At 36.2% G+C, this 26,971-nt stretch overlaps 1 protein-coding gene across 3 annotated transcripts in view; it reads left to right on the forward strand.

Moving 5' to 3' along the window:
* Window positions 1-26,094, forward strand: part of TMEM161B (transmembrane protein 161B) — a 51,592-nt gene extending 25,498 nt beyond the window's left edge. For 2 of the 3 annotated variants that reach the window (XM_062018545.1, XM_062018544.1), the window contains 8 exons: window positions 1,548-1,704; window positions 7,759-7,910; window positions 8,374-8,434; window positions 10,057-10,197; window positions 13,317-13,430; window positions 14,529-14,703; window positions 16,531-16,627; window positions 17,469-26,094. In XM_062018545.1, the coding sequence (XP_061874529.1) occupies window positions 1,548-1,704; window positions 7,759-7,910; window positions 8,374-8,434; window positions 10,057-10,197; window positions 13,317-13,430; window positions 14,529-14,703; window positions 16,531-16,627; window positions 17,469-17,740 (1,169 nt within the window). In that variant the 3' untranslated portion in view covers window positions 17,741-26,094. The remainder of the gene's footprint in view (window positions 1-1,547; window positions 1,705-7,758; window positions 7,911-8,373; window positions 8,435-10,056; window positions 10,198-13,316; window positions 13,431-14,528; window positions 14,704-16,530; window positions 16,628-17,468) is intronic. The other variant, XM_062018547.1, reaches the window with a different exon arrangement.
* The last annotated feature ends 877 nt before the right edge of the window (window positions 26,095-26,971 follow it).

Here is a 26,971-nt window from a genome sequence, read left to right on the forward strand (position 1 = left end):
GCTACACTACTTAGAAAGTACAAAAAGTTTATTCTGCTGCCTACAAGAAACAGAACAGAACAAAGAGCAAAAAAGAGAGTAGGATGGTTGTGGAAAAATACAACCAGTACTTTAAGATCTCCCTCCCTCATCCCTCTTTTCTTCCCGGGCCCAGCTCACTGCTCCCAATATTTCTACCTCCTCCCGCCACAATGGCTCAGGGTGAGCAGGGAATGGGGGCTGTGGTCAGTCTCTCACAAATAGGCTCTGCCGCTTCTCTCTTCTCAGATGAGGATGACTCCTGGCTTTCTTCCCCTGCTCCGATATGGGGTCCCTCCCCTGGGACACAGTCCTTAATTAGCTCCTCTGGTGTGGGTTCTTCCCAGCAGCTGTGGCTTCTGCCAATACAGGATCCCTCACATGGGACACAGTCCTTAATGAACATCTCTGGTGTGGGTTCTTCTCCACAGTTGCAGTTTGTGCAGATACAGGGTGTCTCCCTCAGGACATGGCCTCTTGTGGGCATAATTTTAATGAACTTCTTTGCATTGGTTCTTCTCCACAGTTACAGCTTCTGTGAATATGGGGTCCCTCACACAGGACATGGCCTCCTCTGGCCACAGTCACTGCCACTGGCACAGGGTCTTTAGTGAAGTGAGTCACTGCCCTTGATGCAGGGTCTTTAATGAAGTGCAAACAAATCACTTCTTCACCAGTCCTCTCCAGAGAATGCAGGGGAGTCTCTGCTCCAGCATACCTCCTCCCCTCTTCCCTCACTGACCTTGGAGTCCTCATGGTTGCTTCTCTCTCTCTTCCAACACCTTGCACCACCACCAGCCAGAAAAGAAGAAAGGGCAGAAGAAGGAACAGTAAGAGCCTTCCTCTTACAGCTTCTTCTTAAAAAGTGGTTGTGAGGCCATCTAATTAGCTCAGCCCCAGAAGTGAGTCTGGCTCAGAGCTGGGGAGAGTTTTGAGTGACTTCTTACAGGAACCATCTTTACCGCCCTTTCCCCGTTACCAGAAACAGGTTCATGTCAAACCATGGCACCCATCCAGGACATGCTGACAAAATCTGGAAGAACACATCATCAGCATCTTAGTTGTTTTGTTTTGTTATTTTTTTTAGAGAAAAAGAGGAAATTATTATATTTAGTATTTAAATGATTGCCAATAAGCATTTAATCTTTAAAAGTCAAAAAAAGTTAACTGGGAATTGCTGCTAGACTCAACTGAAGAACCATTTCCTGATGTGATGTTGAGAGCTAAATTAAGCTTTTTAAAAAAATAAATTAGGATATTAATGTATAAAAGTTGAGATGATAAAATAAATCTTGTAGCCTTATACATTTGAGTTGTAATTAAAGTATCAAATACCCTAAATGAAGAGAAGTTCAGGTGTTTGAGTAGAACAAAGGTGTGGTTTTTTTGCTATTGTTGCTCTTATATGATCTGGGTCTACCTAGGCCTCAGTTAATTAAAAACATTTTTTAATTGTTACTCAGTATTGTTATGTCAGTAACTACCTGAAAATATCACACTTTTAACATTTGCAAACTTGTCTTTTCCAGCACTGCATTATTTTCCAGAGTATCAGTGGTTGGTGGATTTCACTGTTGCAGCTACGGTTGTGTATGTGGTAACAGAAGCCTATTACAGTATTGTGAAGCCCTCGCAAGAAATGAATATCAGCGTGGTGTGGTGTCTGCTTGTGTTGGCTTTTGCAGTGTATCCTTTTTTGTTTTCTTAAATCACTCTGTCTGTTCCAAATAGTTTACATCATTCTGCAATTCATATAAAACTCTGTATTATTGATTGTCAGGATACACAAATATTCAGTAATTAAGAAAAAGATCATGTAAGCCAGTGCTGTTCTTGGGTAGTGTATATGCAGTACATGCTCTTTGTACATCCTGATGTCAATAGTTTGTTAACATTAATACCAAAGCATTTATGGAGAAAATATGTGTATGTGGACATACAGTTAGTGCTCATGTGCAGTATACAGTGGTTCTAAACTAATTAGATTTGTCCAATTTGGAGGTCAGAATTCGATTTTCGTACAGAAAGTATTTACAGTGTTTGAAAAAGTGTGCAATTTACTGCACGAGTTTTGTTTTTAATATGTAGTCTGATACTTGCTAAAAAATCCCAGAACAATTATGTGTATAGTAATTTATTGCAAAGTTACATGCACTTTAAAAAATACATTCCAGGCATTCATTACAAAGTTAACACAAAGTAAGAAAGTTGTAGGAGTCAAGGTGGTGTGTTTTTAAAGTTCTGTGAAAAGCTGAACTCCCCGTGAAACTGAGGGAGACAGAAGCAGAGTATTTATGAAACAGGCGATACCAAACCATAAAAAGACTTTGTTTTTACTGGAGAAAGCAATATCAGGCATGAATGTTTGCATGGTAGTTAACTCTTTCAGCATACCAATCCAGACATACACTTTTGGGAGGAAAATTACCTTTTAAAGATGTGATAGGTGATAAAGCTGTAAAATTGATTAAATTGAATCAGTTCAAGAGTGCAAGTTATGGAAAGATGAGTTTGAATTTCTGCAGCTTCGTTACACTTTTAACAGTTGTCTTCCAGAATAAGTGAGAAGTTAGGATTGATACAACATTAGAATATTCAGAATCGATTCCTCTGTATAAATATCTGTTCTTCAATAGAGATTCTTAGTGCGTTGTGAGGTTTGTATGCATTTGTTGGGTTTTTTCCTTTTTTTCTCTGTTTTGGTTAGCAATAACTGGTGGTGTTATGTAAAACCTTTGAACTCTTAACATTTCATTACATTTGGGTAATAGTTCTTAATATACTTGTCTGTACTAAATAATTGTTAAAATGTGTGCTGCCTTTATGATAGGGACAGGGATTCTTTTCTAAGTAGCCTGAGGTATAAATTATATCCAGAATTTTCCTTGCAGTGTCTGACTTAGTAGAAGGAGTCAATTCACATTATGGAAAAAAAATCTACTGTCAGTAGCTTGCTTGCAGACCTAGCGTTTCTCCTTTGACTTGCCAGTGGACAGATCCACAGTCCAAAAGATATTTTTTCTAGTTTACTGTGTAGTGACAGGAAAGTTGATGTTTGCCTCTTGTACACCTTATGATGATATTATAACTATATCATAGCTAACATACAGCTATTAATGCACAGCCTTTGTTTCATTTGTTTGGGTGAAGTCAGGAGGTGTAGTTTAATCTTGACAGAAAGGAGAGAGAGAGGCTACTACTGCTTAAGAAATCAGAAATTAAGGCAAACAGATTTGACTCTTATTTTGAGGATGAGGGAGTGTCACATTAAAAGGGGACAGTGAGATTTGGCAGAAAATAAACTCCCTCACCAAGGTGGGAGGTTAGGTGTGGCTAGGTTTAAATTCTGAGTGATGCCCAGTTTGCCACGACCAGTCCAAGCAAGTTCACATCCTGTGAACTATCGTGACTCTGGATTCACTGACAGTGGGCTGCATCTTCTGTCCAGTTGTGCTCATGAACTACCATGGCCACACTCCAGGGTTTGGTCGCATTCAGTGAGAAACTGTGACGACTGGCTACTTAAGCAGTGCAGTTTTATTCATGCAACAGATATACAGGTTCTTATGGATTGCTGCTGATAGTGACTGTCTGCAAAAGAAAGCAAGTGCAAAGAATAGATCTGTAAGCAATAGAGCACGTGAAGTTACAATATACAGCCTGGCTGTAAAAAGTTAAAGTCCTCTACTCTGGCCTGGTGAGGCCTCATCTGGAGTACTGTGTCCAGTTCTGGGCTCTTAAGAGGGACAGAACTTCTGGAGAGAGTCCAGCACAGGGCCACCAAGATGATCAGGGGACTGGAACATCTTTCATATGAGGAAAGGCTGCAGGAACTGGGGCTGTTTAGTCTGGAGGAGATTGAGGGGGTACCTCATTAATATTTACAAATATCTAAATGATGGGTGTCAGGAGGTTGGGACATCACTTTTTTCTATTGTATCTAGCAACAAGACAAGGGGTAATGGGATGAAGCTGGAGCACAAAAAGTTCCATTTAAATATAAGAAAAAACTATTTCACTGTGAGGGTGAGGGAGCCCTGGCACAGGCTGCCCAGAGGGGTTGTGGAGGTCTTTAAGACCCGCCTGGACATGTTCCTGTATGACCTCATCTAGGTGGACCTGCTTCTGCAGAGGGGTTGGACTAGATGATCTCTGAAGGTCCCTTCCAACCCTAACAGGCCACTTAGGTAATTATGCCATGGAGGAGGTTAATAGAAGTAATGGAGAAACAAACTTAGACGACTAAAGCACTGTTGATGCACTCTTAAATTTATTTGTGCCAGAGCCAGATTTGTTTCATCTTCAGATGCAGACAACTTTAAGTAATGCTACAGTCATTGCAACTCCAGGTGAAACAGAGTTGTGAATTATGTATTGTAGGAAAATTCACTGCAGTAATTCTTTCTTACAGTGGCATTTGAGTATAATGCTAATTGCTGCTTTCATTTACTTTCATAAATTCGAGGCAAAACCAAATGCAGAAATAAAAAAACATTAAGTTGCTGGGAACTATAAGTTTTCTGTCTCAGTAGTGCAAATGTGCAAGTAGCTATTAGAATGAGGTTTAAACATTTTTTTTCTTTCTTGCTTGCCATTTTTGTATGAGTTGAACTTGATGTAATTGCACATTTGGACCTGTAGGAGATTTGAAACACATCTAGTCTTCCCTGCATGTTAGAAGCTCATAAGCTGTATCTTCTCAGTAGCTTTTCTATGTGTCTGAAAGGGAAATAAAATCAGATAGAGTAGTATTGAAAGCAAAAGTTGATATGCCAAAAGCTATATTTTACTTAACAAGCTATGAACAGTTAGTTATACCTAGATTTTTTTCCCTTCAACTATGTGCATAAATACCAGTGAACTATATAATTAAAAAATTTCATGATTGCAACAATTAAAAAGAGAAAATATTTTTAAATACAAGTGTATACAATAAATTCTACAGACATATCACCTTTTGTGATATATGGGATGAGATGATGGAGAATCTATTACCTTAGCTCTGTATACTCCCAAATAATTTCTTCAGTAGATCCTGAAGCATCATAGGTCAAGCAGCGAAAAAGGAAGTTTAGAAGTGAGCCTTAATGCTTTGATTTTTCTGTATCCAGCAGTGGTGGTTAATCAACTAACAGAGGATTTCAGTCACATATAGTTTTCATAATTATTGATTTATTTATGAGTGTTGAATCTGCACTATAATTGAAGTTTACTGTTAATATACTTACTTTTTCCCTGTTGCATTTCCCACATCCTTTAGAAATCCACAGTGAAAACATGAAGTATCTAAGGGGTTATAAATCTGTTCATAAGTTAGGACTATTGGTTGCAGACTGTTATGAAGTACTTTATATAACTTTAGGATTTGAAATTAATGGGTTTTCAATTTGAGACTGAGGTTTTCAATTTGAGACTGATGTCGCTAGGTGTAAAAAAACCCTTGGTTTAGCAATGTATTGTTAGATAAACAGAGTTTTCCAGAACAGAGCCCATATGACCTGTTACGTACCACTTTTTAGAGTGAGGTAGGTCTTCCTTTACAGATATCAATTCTGTCTGTGAGGTTTGAAGGGATTTTGAGTACTATGAACTTAGAGACCTGATTGTGGTGAACTTGCTTTAGCAGGAAAGTTGGACTTGATTAGATGTCCCTTCCAACACCTACCATTCCATGATTCTGTGATTAGATACTGTGCTTTAGGCCTCTTTATTGTGGTCATATTAGCACATCTCTGCATTTCCATGAAATACAGCAATGTGTATGTTAAATACGTGCTGTCTAATGAAGTGTGATATTGTATAATCATACAGTTTCTTGAGAGATTGACTGATGACTGTTCGAATGTTTTACTAAATAGATACTTTAAAACACGTTTTCATGTAATCTGCATCTTAAAATAGTACCAGTATTTTAAAAATGTGCAAATATGAATGTTACTGTATAGTGGAAAAAAGAGCACAGTTTACACTTCTATCTCCTTTTTATTTTTTTAAAGAAAGTGGTGGTCAATGATGGCCAATGATAGGACAAGTGGCAATGAGTATAAACTGGAACACAAGAGGTTCCAAAGAAATACAAGGAAGAGTTTCTTCACTGTGAGGGTGATGGAGCACTGGAACAAGCTGCCCAGGTGGGTTGTTGAATCTCCTTTTCTGGAGATATTCAAGACCCACTTGGACAAGTTCTTGTGCGACCTACTGTAGGTGTTCCTGCTCTGGCACGGGGGTTGGACTAGATGATTTTTTAAGTACCTTCCAACCCTTAAGTTTCTGTGATTCTGTGATCTCCAAGTACTTTATTTAAATATGGACTGGATATTTTTATGAGGGCATGTAGTGATAACACAAGGAGTAGTGACTTCATGCTGAAAGAAGGTAGATTTAGTAGGTGAGGTATTAGGAAGAAGTTCTTCCTTGTAAAGATGGTGAGGTACTGGCACAGTATTCCCAGAGAGGTGATGGTTGCCTCACCCCAGGAAGTGTTCAAGGCCAAGTTGGATGGGACTTGGAGCACCCTGATCTAGTGGAAGGTGCACTCCTGCCCATGGCAGAGGATTGGACTAGATGGTCTTTAAAGTCACTTCCAACCCAAACTATTGTATGTTTGCCTGCCATTTGGAAAAAAAAAAAAATTATAATGGGCTGCAGCTCATACATGAATTGACAATATAATGCAATCAAAAATTTACACTAATATGTTTAACTTTGGAGCTAATTATGTTTAGAAATGTGTTAAGAAAGGGAATACTCAATGAACAGTTGAAAAACAGCTTCAGAACAGAGCAGGCGGTATCTTAAATATTCATATTTGTGGCACTGAGGTGGTGTGAAAGTATTTAACATGTCGTACCACACTATATACATTTTTAAGGTTGTTTTTATTTTTTTTTCCCAGATGACTATGGGATAGATTTTTCTTTCTAAGGTAATACAAAATGAGCTGTTGTTAATGATCTTTAATAGCTGAGAAATCTCAAACACATGCATATGAAAGTAGAGCAATACAAGTTTCATCTTTCAGGTTTATTCTCTTCAGTAAGCAGTCACACAATAGTGTAAGCAATAATCCCATGCCATTTGTCACAGGTTCTTGTAAGGCAGATCTACACCCCTTGGGAGCTGAAATTCTCATACTTCAGAAATTTTATCCCATTATTGATAGAAATGCTTTTTGGAGCATCCTGTTCTTGCTGTTTGTATGTGCACCTTAGGGTTGTGCATCCAGGAAGGAGATACATAGCTCCTCTGTTGTTAAAAATGTATTTGTTCACTTCCCTGCCTTCACAGTTGTTACACTCCAAAGGAATATTTTTGATTTTGCAATTAAGATATAGTACATCTTATTATATGGTTTGATGAAGTATTTTTCGTTTAGTTTGATGTTTTGCATTGAAGATACAATTGTGTTCTTTTTTTTACTTGATGTAACTTATGGTAATCATTTACATTTAAACTGTAGTTCTCAGTTTTCCTGAGTTGGTAGTGAATATATCTGCAGTTGACTAATAGTAAGATTAAGTCAAAACTGTACTGCAGAGTTGTGTATGCTGGGATACCCATTATTATGCTTTACAAATTCTCTAATTTTAACCTGAAATTGGCTGAACACATATTACTACTTTAAAAAAAAAACTGCACATCGTAGAAGAGCCCTTGTGTAGGTGACCAAAGTACAGCTTTATATTTCTTAAATATAGTTATATGACAAACTTAATTTTCCTTGACCTTTTCCTTGTGTAGTAAGGTACTGTTTTCGTTGACTACCCATTATTTCAAAGTAGAGGATGGAGGTGAAAGATCAGTCTGTGTCACCTTTGGTTTTTTCTTCTTTGTGAAAGCAATGGCAATTCTCATTGTGACAGAAAACTATCTAGAGTTTGGACTGGAATCAGGTAACTGCTTTCTGTAATGTTGGTAACAAACAGCTCTAGTGATTGCATGACATGAAACATTTATTTCCAGTCTTTCAGGTGTTTTTGAGAATATCTGTGTTGAAAAGACCTTTATATGTTATCCACTTATAAGAAATTTTGCTTTGGAATACAGATTCTGAAGGATGTCCTTTGTATTTTTCATGCTTTTATAAAAACAGTGTGATCCTTGCCTAGAGTGTTTGTTTTGTTAATTATAATTGCCCTCCAGTTTTACGTTTAAACCCTTTTGCTTTTGATAGTAAAGTGTGTAACTATCAGAGATGTTAATAGTGAAATTTTATTACATTATGGCCTACTAATTATTAACACATGAAAGAGCTATCTTTTGTTTAAAAGATTACCTGTTGATTCATTTTATTTCAAAGCAGGGATTCTACACTTGCAGTGTAATAAAATACATGTAATATATGTGTCTCTACAGGATTTTCGAATTTCTCAGAAAGTGCTATGCAGTTCCTTGAAAAGCAAGGTTTGGAATCCCAGTAAGTTTCTGGAAGTACAGTTGTCTTTTTTGATGTGTACATTTATAACCAAACTATTTCTATTTTCTTAGCAACCATTTGTCTTGTATGCTTTTTTCTTACACATGCTTATAATGCAGATGATAAATGAAGAGATGGGTTAATGAAAGTAACTTATCAGTACTTGCAAATAACTTAAGTTGCATTTGTGTTTCTATCCTGACATTTTGGTTGTAGCTCATAAAACACAGTTCCAAGCTATAAACATATTTTTTCATGGTGAATCCCTTCAGCTTTGCAGGGATTGCTTAAAATCTGTGATAGGTATTTTCTGCCATTCCTGTGGCTTGTAAGAGTATATGAGTGTGCAAAAGCTACAGGTGAAGTTTGTGATTAAGTTGGTATTGGGAGTAAATTTTGGTGGTCAGTCCCATTTTCAGATTGTAATAGTGTTTTCCTGTTATGCAAAAGCATCTACTTGCTTACAGGGCATCCATATAAACTTAGAGGAAAGTGCAGTAGCTTGTCATGTTACAAATACACAACTGGTGTCATAGACAGCCTTTCTATATTGCAAACTGGATTTCTTTTACGTTTCTTTCCATGCTCTAAAATGCATTTATGGGGTATGGCATCACTGTCAGAGAGTAACTTTGAATTTCTTGCTTGGAAGTTTTCAAGTGTGTAGAAGCTACAGAATGGCTTTGTTTTTGAGGAGCAGAAGCTTCCTCAGGTTTGTCATAGCTGAATGAACTCATGGGAAACCCTTAACTGAGTGAATCCCATGTGTTTCTTATCCTTTCTTCACATTGCTTTTCCTGAGCTATTGCGAGTTTACTAACTTCTTTTCCTGTTGTTTATTTTTTAACTTTTGCAGTGCTTTGGCTGTTTACAGCAGCAGTTGAATCAATGATGGTGTCCTTTAGTGGTTTATATTGTGTCATTTAAGAAAAAATATGAAATCTATGTGGATCACTAGATTTGGTTTTGATCCTCTTTAATCTGTGTTAGTTACATACTAATTGGCTTTTTGTGTAATGCAGTGTTTGTTCATTCCATAATTTTTTTCTTGGTATTTTTTCTGTATTTTTTATGTACTCTATAATTCGTTAGAACAAACTCTATTGATGACTTGGAAGAGACATGTAATTCGCCACATGTATGTGTTAGATAAATCTGGGGGAAAACTGCAGTATAGTTTGATAGAGCTTTTTAATGAACAGAAGTACCATATAAGCAGTGTAACTTAAGTATCTATTTTGTCTTTGACCAGTTAAACTTAGTATGCATCTGTTCCTCAAAATTAATCATTAAAGTCATCCTGTTAGCTATTTCTGTTATATGATTTGTTGTTAAATACAATGTAAAGTTTTTATTTTTTTTTGTTCTTCTCTACTGACAAAGTTAACATCTTACAGGCAATAGATGAGGTTTTCTGTTTTTCTAGGAAAGAAATAGATTTCTTTTTTCTTTTTAACTCCTGATTGGTTTGTAATAATGCTGGTATAACAGAGTAAACCGATACACCACCATTTGCCTTTTAAATAATTATTTAGATACTGTTGATTTGAAAGTAGTTTCTGATACCCCATCCCCACAACTTCCACCCCAAGAAAATGCTTATTTCCTTTCTTTTCTTTTAGGGGTCCTGTGTCTAAACTAACCTTCAAATTGTTCCTGGCTGTTCTGTGTTCACTTATTGGTGCTTTTTTGACATTCCCTGGCTTGCGACTGGCTCAAATGCATCTGGATGCTCTGAATTTAGCAACAGAAAAAATAACACAGTAAGAGAAAATATATGCACATAGGTATATGCTACTCAGTCTTCAACCTTTAATGTCTGAAAAGAAAAAAACTATTCCACCAAGAAGGTAGTGACTAGGACTTCTAGCTGCCTGCTTTTTGTACCTTGAGCAGACTTGCCACGTGCCTCTTTCTGCTCAACCTGTGCTCTGCCAGTCTGTTACTTTCTTTGCCTTGTGATTAGAGTCCCAATTAAAGGAGCTTCTCTTTCCTCCTGCAAGAGCTCCACCATGAATGTTTCTGCTTACTGCTTCCTTTCCCCTATCACACCTTTTCAGAAATTAAGTAGAGCTGCAACCACAGACTGCTGTGTTTTTCACCCCTACCTCCAGGTGGGTGTCTCATACCTTTGATAAATTTAGGATAAGATAGGAAAATAAAAGATGACCCAGTATATTTCATAAGGGTCAGATGTTAATGTCAGTTTAAAGGAGTATTTTCCCTTTCAGTTATCCTTCAATTTGGAAGTAAAATGTTTTCTTCATTTTAAATATTTCTCTTCAGCATTCTCCAGTTGAGGCAGAAACTCCAAGTGTCTTGCATGTTGATGATAATTGCAGGTTTTGACAGATTCTGCAGTATAGGCTATTGTGATCATTTAGTATGGTTCACTTTCCTAAGAGAAAGTTACATTTTCTGCTGCAAAAATTATTTATGTTCAAACTGCCTTTTTTTCACCCTCCAAAAAAGCCCATCTTAACAATTAAACTGTCTTGAAAGTGGATCCTTCAGTGTTGGTAAATTTATAACCAAGTATTCTGTATTATACTTGTACTCGCTGTAGTTGAATTCCTCCAGGTAGAGCTGCAAGCTGTGGACTTCTTGTATCTGCTGTTAAATTTCTATGTGTAGGCTATGACTGAGTCACTACCTAATCTGTTCTTTCCAGATAATTTAAGTACTTAGTTATCCCATTCTTATGGTTCTCAATATTTTAAAATTTCTTGTGCCTTTTCTGTAAATTTCCTCTAATTTTCCAACATCTTCCCTGATCTGTGGATATGAGATCCTAGGAAGAAATACAAAATCTCGGAAACAGAAGTCCATTAATTAGGAACTAAGAGGATAATTAAGATCTACCAGAATGGGATTATGAAAAAGAAATCTGTTCTAGCTTAGTGTTTTAGGGACATTGAAATTGGTGGTTGAAGATAACTCTTCAAGAGTAAGCAAATTATTTTCAGAAGTCTATCAATACTGTCATTCAACAGGAACAATATAAAAATTGTGTTAAATTGATTAGAACTTGACCAGATAGCAATTTAAAATAGGTAATGCAATGATAAAAAATCATTGTCGTGTCATAAGTTCTAATTCCTTTCAGCAGATTGGTATTTGATCTTGATGTCATTGTTTTATTATTGACTGTTTACAGTTTTTTGGCAGTGGAGTAGTAAATAACCATGAGGGGGTGTCAGTGGCACAAAAATCTTGAGTACCAGAAAACAATGCCTTCCCCTGCAATGAAAACACATGGTCTGCTCCTGGAAAAAAGCAGGCAACCAATAAAAACTGGCTTCTTCCTGCCCAGCCCCCAACCTCCCCACCCCCAAAGCTGATCAAAAACCAAGGAAAAAAAATTGAGGGAGGACAAGCACACTTCCCCATTCCATTAGAGAGTGAAAGACTTCATTTACAAGAACACTGTCAAACAAAACAAACCAAAAAGATTCTCAGTCATTAATACATTCAAAATAGTTAATGTGGTTCATATACATAGATAGATATGTATAGAGAGATATATATATATATAGGAAGTAAGGGGTTTTTTTGGTAAACAAAAATAATCTAGTTTCATGTTTTCATTTGGATAGTGGTTTTATTTTTTACTTAAACAGCAATATCCTTCCCTGCATAGATTTTGAAGTCCTCTTAATCCATTTTCCAGAGTTTCAAGGGTCTTACACAGTCATTCTCCCTCTACTCAAACAGAAAGAGGTCGTTGCCACTTTTGGCACACTCCAGTCTGTTATGTTAGTATCTGAATATCTGAAATATGTAAAAGCTCAGGTAAAATGCCTTCACAAGTCACTGAAATTCTTTGGAATGTCCTTTGATGCTGTTTACTTCCTTAGCAACACTGAATAACTAGCAGTGCTTTTTTCTTCATCTGAGACCAATGATTTAAATGTGTGTGTGATGACATCTTCTGAAACATGGTTTAATGGTTTTAGGAAGTGTGATGGTTTGAAATCAGCAAGGTCTTGTGTACTATAGAATAACTTGTGATTACCTCACTTTTTTCTATAGTATGGAAGCACTATGATTGGGGATGGAAGTATAGAAAAGCTGATTTGGTTAGCGAGGAGGCATTGCTCTTTCAAAACCAGTAGATCTACAGCATTGAAATCTTCATCTGTTTTTGTCTCATTTTAGTAGTGAAATGTGGTTGAGATAGGGGGTTCAGAAATGAAGAATATTAATTTCAGGAAAAAACTCTAGAAAACTACCTTGTCTTTAAATTCTACTGGTTTTTACTGAAAGATTACAAAAGAGTACTGTTCTTTTATTAACTCTGCAGTTTTGCACAATAATTTTAAAAGGAAATAGCTGTGCTGACTTTTTTTTTGTATATGTTTAATTGAATGTAAATACCAAGTTTCATTTAGTCAAGATTCATAAGTAAAAATCTTCATTAAACTGGGAAACTTGACCTCTCTGAACTGTTTTTGCTGGTCTGGAGAGATAATGGAAATTAATAGGAGTAATTTTTTTTAATAAAGAACAAAAGTAGTAACATAACAACATATTTCCATAATGATCTGAGATGCTGACTCTCTGACTTAAAACTGTAATAACTAGTGCTGTTATGCCATCGTATGGAAATTTTCAACACCTAGCTATTTCTATAGTGTGGTATAGTGCAAGTAGCTCCTTTGGTTAGACTGTTTGGAATAAATCCAGTTTTCAGATATTCAAAGAACACCTTTTTTAAGCCACAGCCAACGTGATTTCACAGTGTGGAATATTACTGCTTTAGTCATACCTAAAAAAAAAATAGGAGAGTAGTTTTCTTATTTACTTTTCTCCCAACTATTTTAGAAATTGTATTTCTTCTTTTGAATCTATATCCCCAATTTTTTTATTTTTCTCCTTTCAGAACATTGCTGCATCTAAACTTCCTGGCACCTTTATTTATGGTTCTACTATGGGTAAAACCAATCACTAAGGACTACATTATGAACCCACCCTTGGGCAAAGAGAGCATCCCTTTGTAAGATTTCCTTTAAAAATTCTTTTTGGGGTATTTAGAACAAAACTGTAAATCTAAGTAGTGCCCTGTGAAAGCCATAGAAATATGAAAAGCTTAAAATTTAATAGCATCTGCTGTCAAAGGTATTGTGGAAGTTTTAGCTGAGCTCTAAAGAGCTTCTGTTATTTAAGAACAATCAGTATTGATCATAGTGTTGACTGTTAAGGTTTTGGTTCTCTAAAAGCTGCTATCTTCTGGCATCTCGTTGGTGGTAATAGGTTGTTCTTCCTAGAGGTGGAATGCCACTTCACTGCCACCTTCTAGAACCTTGTATCCTAACTGATTTAGGAGAGGAATGGTTTTACTGAAAAGAGTTGGGATACATTGGCATGAGAACTGACATAAGTGATTTGTCTTAAGATCTCTGTGTAGATGGAGTCTATATGGAATTTACAGGTAAAATATTTAGAACATGAAAAGGGAGTATTATCTGAAGTAAACATTGTGTAAGTAGCATAGATGATTGTCATTGTCACTAATAATCTAGATAATTCAAAACAGTAATATTCAAATTGACTGGAAACAGGTATGATTGACTGACACAGCTTTTTAGATCTAAGATAGGTTTCTAAGGTGATTCTGTGGCCACTGAACCATTACATAAAATACTGTATATTTACATTTTTTTGTGCTTCCATTTTGTTCCTGCGTTTATCTTAAAAAGTGGATTGTGCTCTAACAGGGTATCTAAGGCAACTGAAGTACATGTTTGCTGTCTAGAACTGTGTGCCTCAAAACCTGTCATTACCTGAGCAAGCTTGTATTTTACTGTCCTGTCTTCATTACTCAGTATTTAAGCATTTAGGAGCTGTTCTTGTTTACAGACAAATGAATGCTAATTTGGATCTACTGCTCTAATAGGGCTACTAGGAAGGGTCAGTAGGGAGTGGAGTGCAAATACAATCATTACTTGCACATGAACTTCATAACTGTAAATTATGCATTCATCATTTTATACAATATGCTTGAAGATTTCTTTGCAGATGCTACAAACAGATAACTCTGTAGCAGTAGCTGATGCTCAGAAAAAATAGCATCACCCTTTTTCTTCATCCACAGAATGTCAGAAGATACATTTGACACTGTGAGGTTGTGGATTATAATCCTGTTGTGTGCTTTACGGTTGGCTATGATGCGCCATCATTTGCAAGCCTATCTGAATTTAGCCCAGAAAAGTGTAGATCAGATGAAAAAGGAAGCTGGCAGAATAAGTATGGTTGATTTACAGAAAATGGTAAGTATAATGGCACTGAGATTGCATATTTGGTGTCCTCTGTCTTTACAAATGTGAGGCTTTTTCCAGTTTGACTTCTGTGTTACCAGAGCTGGACTTGCAGGCAAAATTTAAGATATGGTTGTTATATTTTCAGATGAGAGTTGTTTAATTCACTAAATCAGATCACTAAATTGTATTCACAGTCACTTCACTAAAGTGTACCAACCTAGTTACAAAACTGTGTGCCCATCTTGTTACTGTGACAAAGGAAAAAGTCTTTGATTGATGTTTTTTTGTGTTTATTTTTTAAAAGAAAAGTAATAAAATGTACCATCAACAAACTGAAGACATAGAAGTTCGTAAGTGTGTTGTAGAATGGTATTGCCTGCAGGATAGACTTACGTTTCCAGTGTTGCATGATAGCGCTGCCGGATGATCCTGCTGAGTTGTACTGTATTGCAGGAAGAATACTGAAGTATGCCATGCGACAAAGATTCTTTTCTTAGAATTGTCACTAGTATTTACAATTTTGTCCTTGGCTTCACTGAGTGTCTGAAAGCTGCAAGTGGGCTATGCAGTACTTACTTACAAATTTGCTTCAGAAAAAAAGGTTAGGAGATACAGGTAGCAGCAAGCAGTTAGGGCAGAACTGCGCTGATTTTGTGAATGTGTAATTTTAGTTCTGGGAGCTTTCATCCTATCTATAAAACAATTTCTTCTCTATATGATGTCAGTTTTCTTTGTATCTTCCCTTTGAGAAGGCTATAGCCATTAAATGAAGTCCTGTCTCGTCTTAGTAGCTGTGTCTGCTCTATCCTCTTCTAGGACATCTGCCAGTAAGGCCTTTCTAATCTATCATCCTACAGTGATGATTACTTTTTAAAAAATTTGTTCTTTTTCCCGTATTCCATCAGTTATCTTATAACATTTTTTGTCTCACACCTTTTCTTCTGTCAGTGTCTTATTACTTTTTCTTGTCATATTAGTTTTTTGAATTTTGCTTATCACAAATCCTGTTGAGGTTTTCGAGGTATTTCCAAAAATGTCATGTCTGCGTTCATTTTTTTTGCCACCTTGTATTCTTTTCCTTCCTAAAAATCCAGTTTTATTTCATTGCTTGCTTGCTATTGATTTTATGACTTCTTTTTGTTTTGTTTATTCTTCTAGATCAATGGCTTATCTGTAATGTAACAATCTTGAGAAAAATTGAACATATGGAACTAGAGAAGGGAGAAATTTGAGTTGGTTTCAATTAACCATAGTGTGTACTTGTATATAAGACCATTTAGATGCTGTTACGATAACTGTTAATGAAAAATCATTGTCGTTGGCTTTAAAGTGATATTTGGCAGTTGGAAATCTTAAAAATATCTTGCTTTTGCAAAGGGACAACAATATTAACCAAACTTTATTTACTTTTTATGAGTCTTTGGACTGAATAGTAATACATTGTTGATATGAGATTTAGTTTGTAAAGTACTGGGGATTTTAAAAGTTAAATGAATATATATCTTTGATTCTAGTGTATTGAAATAAGAGTCTTTGAAGGATGGCATGCAGTTTGCATGAGCAAAATTGATTGTTTTATGGAACAGGTGCTTTTAATTATTTCCTTTCAGCACTTCCTCTCAGATTTGTAAATGTCCTGAAACTGGAGTTGGTTATAGAGATTTCTTCATTAAGTCTTTTGGAGACAGTGTGTCACGTGCCAAGATGTACTAGAAAACTTTTTAATGCATAAGTACTGGGTTTTTTTAAATAAATGGCTTGTTTTACCTAGACATATGCATAAAGATTTGCTTTGATCAGACAGACCTCATGAATTAATCTATTCTGTTTTCCCAGGTGGCTCGGGTATTCTATTATCTTTGTGTAATTGCACTGCAGTATGTTGCACCATTGGTAATGCTCCTTCACACAACTCTGCTCTTGAAAACACTAGGTAGGCAAAATTTGATCAACAGAAATGTGTGCTGTTCTACACTGGATTTTTATATTTTCAGCTTACTGAAGATAATTAGAATGTACGAGTACTTGTGATACTGAAATACTTTGTAGTTTACTCCAATATAAAATGTACTGATGGGAGGCTTTTAAGCAGTCCTGTTACTGCTTTTGACATCTTCCAATTATATGCTAATTTGTTTGATTTATTTCTGAGAAATTGTGTAATGCAACCAATTAAGCTGTTTACTTCTGTAGAAATATTTGTCTTTGTATAAAGCATTGTGGATTTAAACTTACAAGCATCTGCTAAAGGATTTTCTTTTCAGCTTTTCAATCTTTAGTAGGCTTTTGGGGAGATATGAGACTCACTTCAGTTTTGGGAGATCTGGTGTCACTATGCTGGTTTGGTTTTGTTTCTCTCTTTCTTTCTTTCTTTCTAGAGAGGGATGTCTTTCCCAGCCTGCCATGCAGTTGTGGTATTCTTTTTGCTGTAGTGTCAATGGAAAGATAGGCTTTATTACACTGTGATTCCCACTCTAGAGTAAACATCTGCATCTGGTGAGATGAATCATACCCAGCACTGATGGGGATCCCAAATCAACTATATCACACGTAAATGTTAGGGTGTCAAAAGGCAAAATTAATCCTACCCTAGTAGCTTTCTTCTATGATCAGAAAGCCGTGAAAATGAGTACAGGTAGTATTTAGGAGGATATAAAAAAAGTGTTATTTTTGTGTGTGTGTGAAAAATATGTCTAAAATATCTGTAGAGCAATAGAAATAACAGAACTTGAAATTAATTCTACAAAAATCTGTTACTTGTTATGTTTTAACAGGTAATTATTCTTGGGGCATCTACCCAGATTCTGAAACTCCAGTGGAAAACAGTCTACTTCCCAGTTCAGTTAATTCTGAGTCTCCACCTACTGATGGAAAGATGAAAGTAACTGTAGTGCAAATAACAATGGCTTTGGGAAGCCTAAAGAATATTTTCACTCCTCTCCTGTTCCGGGGACTCCTATCTTTTCTCACTTGGTGGATTGCTGCTTGCCTCTTTTCTACAAGCCTTTTTGGACTGTTTTATCACCAGTACCTGACTGTGGCATGAACAGGTCAACTGACAAAAGCAAGTGCGAGGTCAAATGCTAGTTGCAAACCCAGGTACCCAAGAGGAGGTGAAGACAAAAGAAGAAAACTATATATAGGAAGAGAAAACATATCTGAATTTTTTTAAACACTTCCTCTGTGTTCTCAGGGTGAATATTCTTAAAATGTTTAAAATCACATTTTGTTACCCAAATGGTAGGTAACTAATTGAATTATAGTTTTGGGACTGACTGACATTACAATGTGGTAGATGGTGGTGAGCGTGCTGAAAAGATATGGCCTCTGAGTATTTTGGTTTCCATAATCAGCAAGCCAACCTCGAAACTTTGTGTTTTAAGCATCAACAGTCAGTGACTGGGCTGTGTTAGAAGGGTACTGGTTATAGTGATGGTGTCTGCCTATCGATTAAATCTTGAAACTGAGCCATACAATGGAAGGAGAAGAGGGGATTAAAAAAAAATTCTGTTGGATAGCTATTGATCACTTTTCTCCATGAAAAATGAAATAATCCAACAGGACAAAAAAGATACTGTATATTACAGTAAAGAAAATTGTGCAAAATTTAAATTTAATAGGAATAGATGTATGGACCTGACAGGTATTGCTGCAGGAAAAAAAGGTTATATTTTGCAGGAATGCCTGTTCAGTAAAAAGAGAGTTATAAAAAGATATATTATTTCAGTCCCTGCAGTCATTTAGAAGTAATGGCCATCTGTATTGGTGCTAATATTGATCCACAGTTTCCATTTGGATCTTTTAAAAATGTCTTCTTTTCGGGTAGTACATAATTTCCATTGAATTCACAAAATAATAGCAGAAGATTAGTGACACCAATCAAACAAAACAGAACAGTTTAATCCTGCTGACTGAGAGTGTGTGTATCTGTGTAATGTACATATAAATATATATTATATATTAAATATATAATATATATGAAGTTATAAAATATGGAGTCTTTATTTTAAATTACTGAATGTATCTTACAGGGCCATGGGAGAGGGACGTATATGTGTCTAGTAATTTCAAGATCCCTTTTGAAATTAAAAGTAAATTTTTTGCAAGTTTAGTGGAAAGGGCTATTTGGTTTTGGTGCCTCTTCAAGGGTACTTAGCTATACTAAGGAACTTAGGCTCTTTTGGAAGAAAAGATCCACTCTAAACTGTTAATCCTGAAAAGTCTGTTCTGTCAGATCATCATCTTTTGCCACTCTAGTCTGTGTTAAGTTGGCAGTATGGTAACAACTAGTCTCTCTTAGCTTCAGAAATAGATTTTTCATATAATAAACCAGCTGTAGTAAGGAGGAGAAAAGTATTAACTTATTAGGTTTGTTTTACTGGAGGGATTGATCAAGTATAAAACCGTTGTAAAAGTAGAATGACAATTTTTTGGATGTTTTACATAATTGTGAAACAGGAATGGGAATTTATATGCACTAGCTTTTTAAAAACGTTAATATTACACTTTGCAGAGGTCAGTGGGTTTTTTAACTAATACTAACTGTTTTTATGTTACTGTTCTTTTGAATTTGTGTACAGCTTTGGCATATCATAAACATTTACAAATAGAAAAGCTTAACTAATTACTTAATATGTAGCAAACTTACCATTTGGGAAAGCAAACTTAATGAATGCAGAAAATCAAGATTTTAAGCTGGTGATAAACTGTCTTAATGTGTTGAATGTCTTTAAAGTTATTTTCTAGTTTATTAATTTGCATTTACTGATACTAGGGAAAAAGTTGTGTACACCAGCTAGTATCTACTGCATGTGTTTGAGATGTCTGAGAACACCTTGCATGGTTCTGCTGGTTTTGTTGCAGTATAATATTTCAGTGCTAGTGGTGGTGGAAGCTTTTTTTTTTTCACAGCAACTTTTCGTAATTAATGGGGATAAAAGCTTAACTGTGTGAATTGTCATAAAGAAAAATAATTCACGTCATAGATTAAGATCTCAAAACATTCCTAGGAAATGTGTTTAGGATACATAAAATGACAACAGGTCCAGCAATACTGGACCCACTTTCTGCTAGTTTGAGATGTGTCATTACTGATCAAATTACTAAGGCCAGCTCTTAAGTTATGGTTAGGTATTCAATGTTAATGTTGTAGTCAGGAAAATAAAACAATATAGTGCTGTTTCATTCGGGTAGTGAACTGCGCTGAAGAAGCACAGTATGTAGGAGACATAATCTGTTGTTTCCATCTGAAGCGTAGGAATAGACTTTGGATTCTGGAGATTTCAAAATCGTGTTAAGTAACAGTTTCTGTTGGCATAGGTATTTATGCTGAATGCTCGTAAGTAAAAGTGAACTGTAGTTATCTAATACTGCATTCAGCAAAGGTAATTGTGTGTGTAGCTGAGCTTAGCAGAGCTTTTGGTAAGTGGTTGTGCTATCTTATTCTTCAGACATCACACTGGTCACAGTGAAAAATAGGCACCTGGATGTTGCAAACTTAAGAGCAATGCTTCTGGTCATTGCTGTTTCATTGTTCTGCAGAAATCAATGGTTGGCCTTCTGGTCGGCAGTCTGATCTGAGTGGAAGATAGTCTTTCTTTAGATCAGTTTAATCCATATGTGAGTCTAGGAGGCTTGTTAAAAACTAAAACATAGCAATAAACACCTTTTGAAATGTGAGATGACTGAAACTAGAGCGAACATACTGCAGTGGTTGTGAGCAATGCTTCCTACAACTATGTGGTAGGCTGAAAAGTGACTTTAAAGTAAATGAGTACTGTGATAGTCCTCACTTATTTGTGTATAATGTAAGCTTCAAAGGAGTATCTGCTGACTTCTGTAGGAAGTTCCTTTAGAACAGCACCTGGCAAATGCTTTTTCTTCATGGAGACTTTTATCAGCACTTGGAGTGGCAGCAAGGGAAACCATCTTGCAGAAATAGAAAAAGCAGGTAAAACAAATGAAAGGTTGTAGTTTTTATTTAGATTTCTTAAACATTTTGTCTTGCTTTTTTGCCCACTACTTACTTAATTTCTAAAAGATTTTAGAAGGAAAGGTGCCTTTGACAAAACAGTCAATGTTTCTTTTCTTCCTCAATTCAGAGCTCCCTTTCTCACTGCTGTAATGTAACTTATTAGCTTGACTTCTTATTCACAAGCACAGTTTTTTCCCTACATTCACTACACAAGGCTGACTGGGCTAAGTTAGTTCAAAGTTGTATTTTGGTTTTTATTGTTTTGATTTCAATGAATCTATTTTTTAAGGGTTAGTTCCATTAAGTAGTTTAAATAACTTTGAATTCAAGACAAAAAGTGAACAGACTTAATGATTGTTTAAACACTGCACTTTTATTATGGAAGCTCCTTTAGACAAAGTATTATGATAGTGATAAATCCAGATCTTCTGACAAGTTCAGGGAAGCCCCAAATATTATACATGGGCTATTTCAGAGCGGTCAGGAGAATGGATTATGCAAGCCCATCCTTCCACTTTGCAGATGATGTTCTCAGACAGCACTTGTTCTTTTCTGATGCCTTCTCAGACTATAGCATTTGCCAGGTTTTGGGGTATTTTTAGCTGCACAGTTTTTTCTCTTCCAGATTTCTTATGCATAAGAATCCACAGATAAGTAACAAAGGAAAAGCAGATAGCATCAGTACAAGAGAACGTCTTTGTACAGAAGGAAATTATTTACAAAATGAATTTCTGTGGCAATTGCTCTTCACTTTCTTTGAGTCACAAGTAGAGGAGGATGTGTGAATGGAGATGTGTGCTTACCTGAGCTGTAAATTCAAACTCGCCTACAAACAAAAATGACATCAAGATATGTGAACACAGCAACGAGGTAACATAACTTCAATGTATAAAATAGTTAGGGAGTACAGAAATTTCAACTAACTTCGAAGAAACAATTATAAGTTTTGTGTTTTGTCACCGTAACTGCTGCTAAATGGTAACAGAGGTCTTACTAATCTTGAAGCCATGGGAAGGTGCTACAAGGTGAAAGTCCTTATGCCTCTCTATTTTCAAAGGCCTCTGTTTTCCCTTTGAACAGTAGCTTGTTTCTCTAGAGATTTTGAATGGTTTTTAAATGCAGTGTTTCATGTTTTGTTGTATGATGTGAGTTGCACATTTATTTTTTAGCCACAAAAATTCTAGACTTGACCCCACAATGTCGTTTTGTCAATACCAAGTTACTAGAATGTTTTAGGTTAGACTGGAGAATTAAGTGCATAGTGAAAATATTGAATGAAAATGAGGCCAAAGAAAATTATATGTTTTCTTGGAGAAGTCTTTCTATTACGGCTTAACAAAATCTGAATAGAAGAAGGCAATAGCAGGTCACCTATATCCTAAATCAAATATTAAATGTGAATGTTTACCATTATGAGTAAGTAAGACTGTTATTTTCAGCATCTGCAGCCTAAGTCCTAAATCCCAATAGCAAATTAAGAGCAGTATTTTAACCTCACTGATACTTAACTCTGAAGGCCATCTAGGCAACAAGTAAGGAAGGTGAATGTCTGATCTAGCTAAGCAAGCTGATACAGACTACTCAATCTGTGCCTTGGAGTGATTTTTGTGCAGCTTTGTCTTTAGGACAGTCTGCTATGCTGTGTGGCTTTGGCAGCGTATGTTACGACGTGGATGAAATGTCTGTTCTCTAGCACTAGACTGAAAGATCTTCCCTCTCTGTGGGTGAGGTCATGAGGCCAAGATACTATTTCAAGGCTGCTTTTACTGACATCTGTATATGCTGCACTGAGCTTTTTCAAGTCTCTCACTGTGGATTGCCAGGAGAATAATGCTGCACTGGATATTGTTTTGCATGCCAGTGTATATGTATTTTTGTAACTTTATTTTCAATGGCATTTTTAATTGGAATTATTTTTAATCCTGATAACATGGATCATCTTTTCATATTTTAAATTAATATCAGTGCCTGAAACTAGAAAACAAATATTATACATTAATTTAAAAAAAACAAACAACTTGATGTCCAGACTGAAGTATTAACAAGTATGCAGTTTTCTATCAAAGTGTGGAATTCACCTGTAAATACCAAACTTTTTCCATGTGTGATCACACATGAGTCAGGAATCCTTATTCAGATTTCCAGCGTTTCTCTCAACAACATGCTATCTGTGTGACTCCACTATTTATAGAACAAACACACACCTCAGCAGAGTTTTGAGAGTATGTTTCTCAAACTCCTTGATGGTAGACCATTTCTATTTATTTTATGATGCTGCTAAATATTTTCTGAAACCTGGCTTAAGATATCTTGGGCTTAAAGCCAACCCTGTTCTCTTTTCCTCTGTCCATTGTAACTCCACTTCCTGTACATGTTCAAGGATTATGGAATCCATATTAATAGCATTTTTGATAAAAACCTAACAAAGAAAAATGCACCAAGAATTTTATTTCCTAAATACAATACATACTCATGTCATGACGTGCCAGCAGATTTTACTTCCCTCATCTTCAGTCATTCCTTTGTTCCATGGTTCAGTCTTGCACCTCTTCAGTATGTAAGCTTTGCTAGGAGGAATACACATGGGGAAATATTCTAATAGCAATCACAGGAAACTTTGTCTAATGTTTCAGTCTTCCTGTTTATGTGAGCAAATATTAATGTAAAGATGCTATTAAATAATTTAAGCCTAGCGTTTCTCATGAGGCAGGCTTGTTACAAATTGCACAGGGAACATGATCCAGGTTGTAAATATTTTCCTGTAGATACATTTCGTTGTTGCTGTGAGCACACAAATTCAGTGTTACTGTTCTGTTAATTTTTAAGTGAGAAGCACATAATACTTCCTACTGTTGAACAACCCTAAAAACGAAAGACTCCCCTCCCTTCGTTTCAGTATTTGCCAAACGTTATCTGTGTAGATGTTACCATCCTCTGATTGCTAACTTGTACTGTTAAAACACAGTTTTTGTAATTACAGCTTTACAAATGTTAAGACCATCATGCTTCAGAGTGAAGATGGTGCCAAACGGTTCTTGCATTGTCCTGACAGGTGTTGCATTACCTGCTGTTTCAGAACAGTCTCATTCTCTTTATGCTTTAGAGGTTCATTGGGATCTGTGAACAGGAGAAAAGCTGGGGAGTTGCTCTATTTTGGGTTGGGGTTTTGTGGGTATTTGTTGGTTGTTTTTTGTGATTTTTGTTGGTGTTTTTTTTTTCAGTCGATGTGGACAATACTTAGGTACAGTTACTACAAATAACCTATAGTAACAGAATTGCATTATTCCTCTACATTGTATACTGAAGTGCCTAAATGTCGGTGGAGGTGTTTAAGTTTCTTGCATGTACCTTTGTAGTTATTTTGCTACATAATAGAGAATCTACTTTTGGAAAGAAAATTAAAGGTCTGCAAGCTCTTAAAATGAGGCTTGCTATAAAATTGTAATTTGTTTTCAGTTTTTGACATATAGGATGCCCATGTGTGTTAGTGGGTTGTTACACATTGGAGGCAAATAAGGTTTTGAAGAAATCTTTTTCATTGCTCTTACTTCAGTGATAATCTAACGACTTTGCCCACTACCTGATTGGCATGTTAACACCTCTGTACCACTTAGGCATTCAGTTTTATTTTTTTTATGACTAAGAGAAATGACTCAGTCAATCCTGAAAGGGTTGACTTAAACTAAGTTTTGTAGTGACACCCTGGGTGTTACTTATACCTCAGTCATGCAGGCGGATGGGTGACTTCAGCCAGGTAGGTAATTCTGCTTAAGCTCAGAAAGACTGCCCCGGAGCTTACCCCATACATGTGGATCTGAGGGGAAAAAAAAGAGCTGGATTGTAACATGGCCTTCTGGCACTGGGCAAAGCAGTTCCAAAAGAAATAGCACAAGTTCCACCTCATACCGGTTTTGCAGAATGCTCTTAGGGTATCAAGTAGTGAAACCACCCTTACCTTTCAGCTACTTACTTGCCTCTGAGAATGGCAAGAGCTGAAGGTTAAACCTGCCTGGACTGGTTGGGCTGGAAACTGTAAAAGTGAGGAAACAGCGGGTGCTTGCTCTTGAGTTAATAATGCATTCTAAATGTGAAGTGCTTGTAAGTGGAAATGGTGTTGCTAATTCAAATCTACCAAAGGAAGCCTTCCTCTGAGGAAGACTTGTAAAAGCATTTTGAGCTTTTAGCCATGAAAAGTGGCTGTAGCAACCTGTACTGTATATAGTACATGATTTGGGATAACTTTCTCCAGTAAGCGTACTAAACATTTCCTTACACTATGTGTAAGAAATTACATTGCTTTCTTTTGGTTTGGTTTGGTTTTTGTTTTTTTTTTAACTGTAGAGCATTTAAGAAACTGGTTTTGTCTTGCTCAGTGTTACCATGGCAGCATTTTATTAATGTGAAAATAGTAAGAATTGATTTGTCATCTAAGCAGCTAAATTTCCTTTAACATCAGTAAATTTTGCAAAATGAAGCAAGGTTATGCTTTCTTATTTCTCATTGCTTCTGTTGAAATGTAATTTAACTTGCATTACACATGCATACACATTATTAAAATTAAATTTACATCTATTAATTGCTAATGATAATACCACAACAAATCTAAGAGAAACTGTGATATCTGCTCTGTATCAACCACCCCATCAACTTGCTTGCCTTTGTAAAGCATTGATCCGTGTGAGACTTGTAATGTCTACTGCAGTGATGCTCGTATAGCATTTTAGTATCCCAACATGTACTCTGCATGCCTCGCACTTACACACTGTAGAAGAGTAGACCGTTTTACAGTACTTACTCTAGGCTAAAAAACACCCTTCCATTATTTTATATAGTGTTTCCCTTATCCAAAATAGGACAATTTCTAAAGCCAAAGATAAATAAATGTTATATTGTCTATCAGTGTGATTTTTTTTTTTTTAGTATTTTGTATGATACGCCCCACTTATTATCAGCTTGTGCAAAATCTCAGGTTTGCCAAAGACTGTGTGGTAACCAGACATCTCTGTTTTTATGCTACTCTAAATTGTTTACCTTTTTGAGAAATAATTGAGTTGACCATTTATCTCTTCCTTGTTTGAGGTGCAGCAGAATAAACAATTTTCTAGCATAAATACAGATAATGTCTTATATGAGTAGTGGTTGACCCACAAAGACCCATTTATACATTTGATACAAATATTTTCATCTCTGAGCATTTCAGAATAAAGAATTGGGAATAATTTAGCTTCCTGGGAAAAAGCTACATGTCATGATGAGTGGGGGAAATTCTGAATCTCTCAGTACACTTACAGGATTTACTGGCTGTTGTCTTTGACTATCACCTTTCCTAATAGGAAGCCACTTAAAAGGGGTTTGGTTTTGCTGCCTTAAAAAAAAAAGAGATGTAATGATAATGATAAAAATGCATTACATGGTCTTTTCTATTTGTTCCATCCTAACAGAGCTAAGAAGGAATATACTTGAAGTAATACCTTTTTGTAACCTTTGGGGATTTCTAAATCTGATTTTTGGAATATCAGATTTGATGATTCATGGATTTTTCTTTCTGTGTGTACACCTACAGATAAGTGGTGTCAAAATCGCTCAGTTCTGCAGCAGTAAAAAAATCCTTGAAAAAAAAGACTCCTTTAATCTACAACCAAAGTGATACCAAAGTCCTCCTCAGTTATAAAGGACAGTCTTGTTGCAAAGAGGAAAAATGTCCCACAGTCCTAAGGAAGAACTGGTCTTGATTTTGGGGGTGGAGGTTTGAAAGTCTACAGGGGGACTTGAGCAGGGGGATCCCATCCTGAAAGTCATTACACTGTCTCAGTTGAGTTTAAAATGGTGGCTAGGAGGGAGATAATGAGCTACGGTGGACGAGTTGTGTCTCAGAAGCCATCTCAGCCATCTGCTTTCTCCATGCAACCTGAAGAATGAGACTGCCTTGACACTCTGATTCCCAAGACTTTGCAGTAGAGTGGGTGATTATCCTGGCATGTTCTTCTCAACGGTTTTTTAGTCCATGTTTCTACTTTAGATAATGTGTTGAAAGTCATTTGCTGCTTCAAGTTAATCAGTGGGTACCAACACAACATAAGTGCTTCTCAAGAGTTTTTCTAAAGTGGCCTGTAGAGTTTCTTCTGTTTACCCTTTGGAAGGACTTTGGCTGCGGCCATGGTGAACATGTTCAGCTTACTTGGACTTTACAGCATATTTTCTGCCTGTGAAGTGTTCAAGTGTTGCAGAGCTCAGAAAACTGAGCAGTTGCCTGGAAAAAGCACTTTCTCCTCTGCCAACCAGAGCTGTGGCTGCTGTGAGGGA

Source organism: Colius striatus, chromosome Z (assembly GCF_028858725.1).
Source record: "Colius striatus isolate bColStr4 chromosome Z, bColStr4.1.hap1, whole genome shotgun sequence".
NCBI lineage: Eukaryota > Metazoa > Chordata > Aves > Coliiformes > Coliidae > Colius > Colius striatus.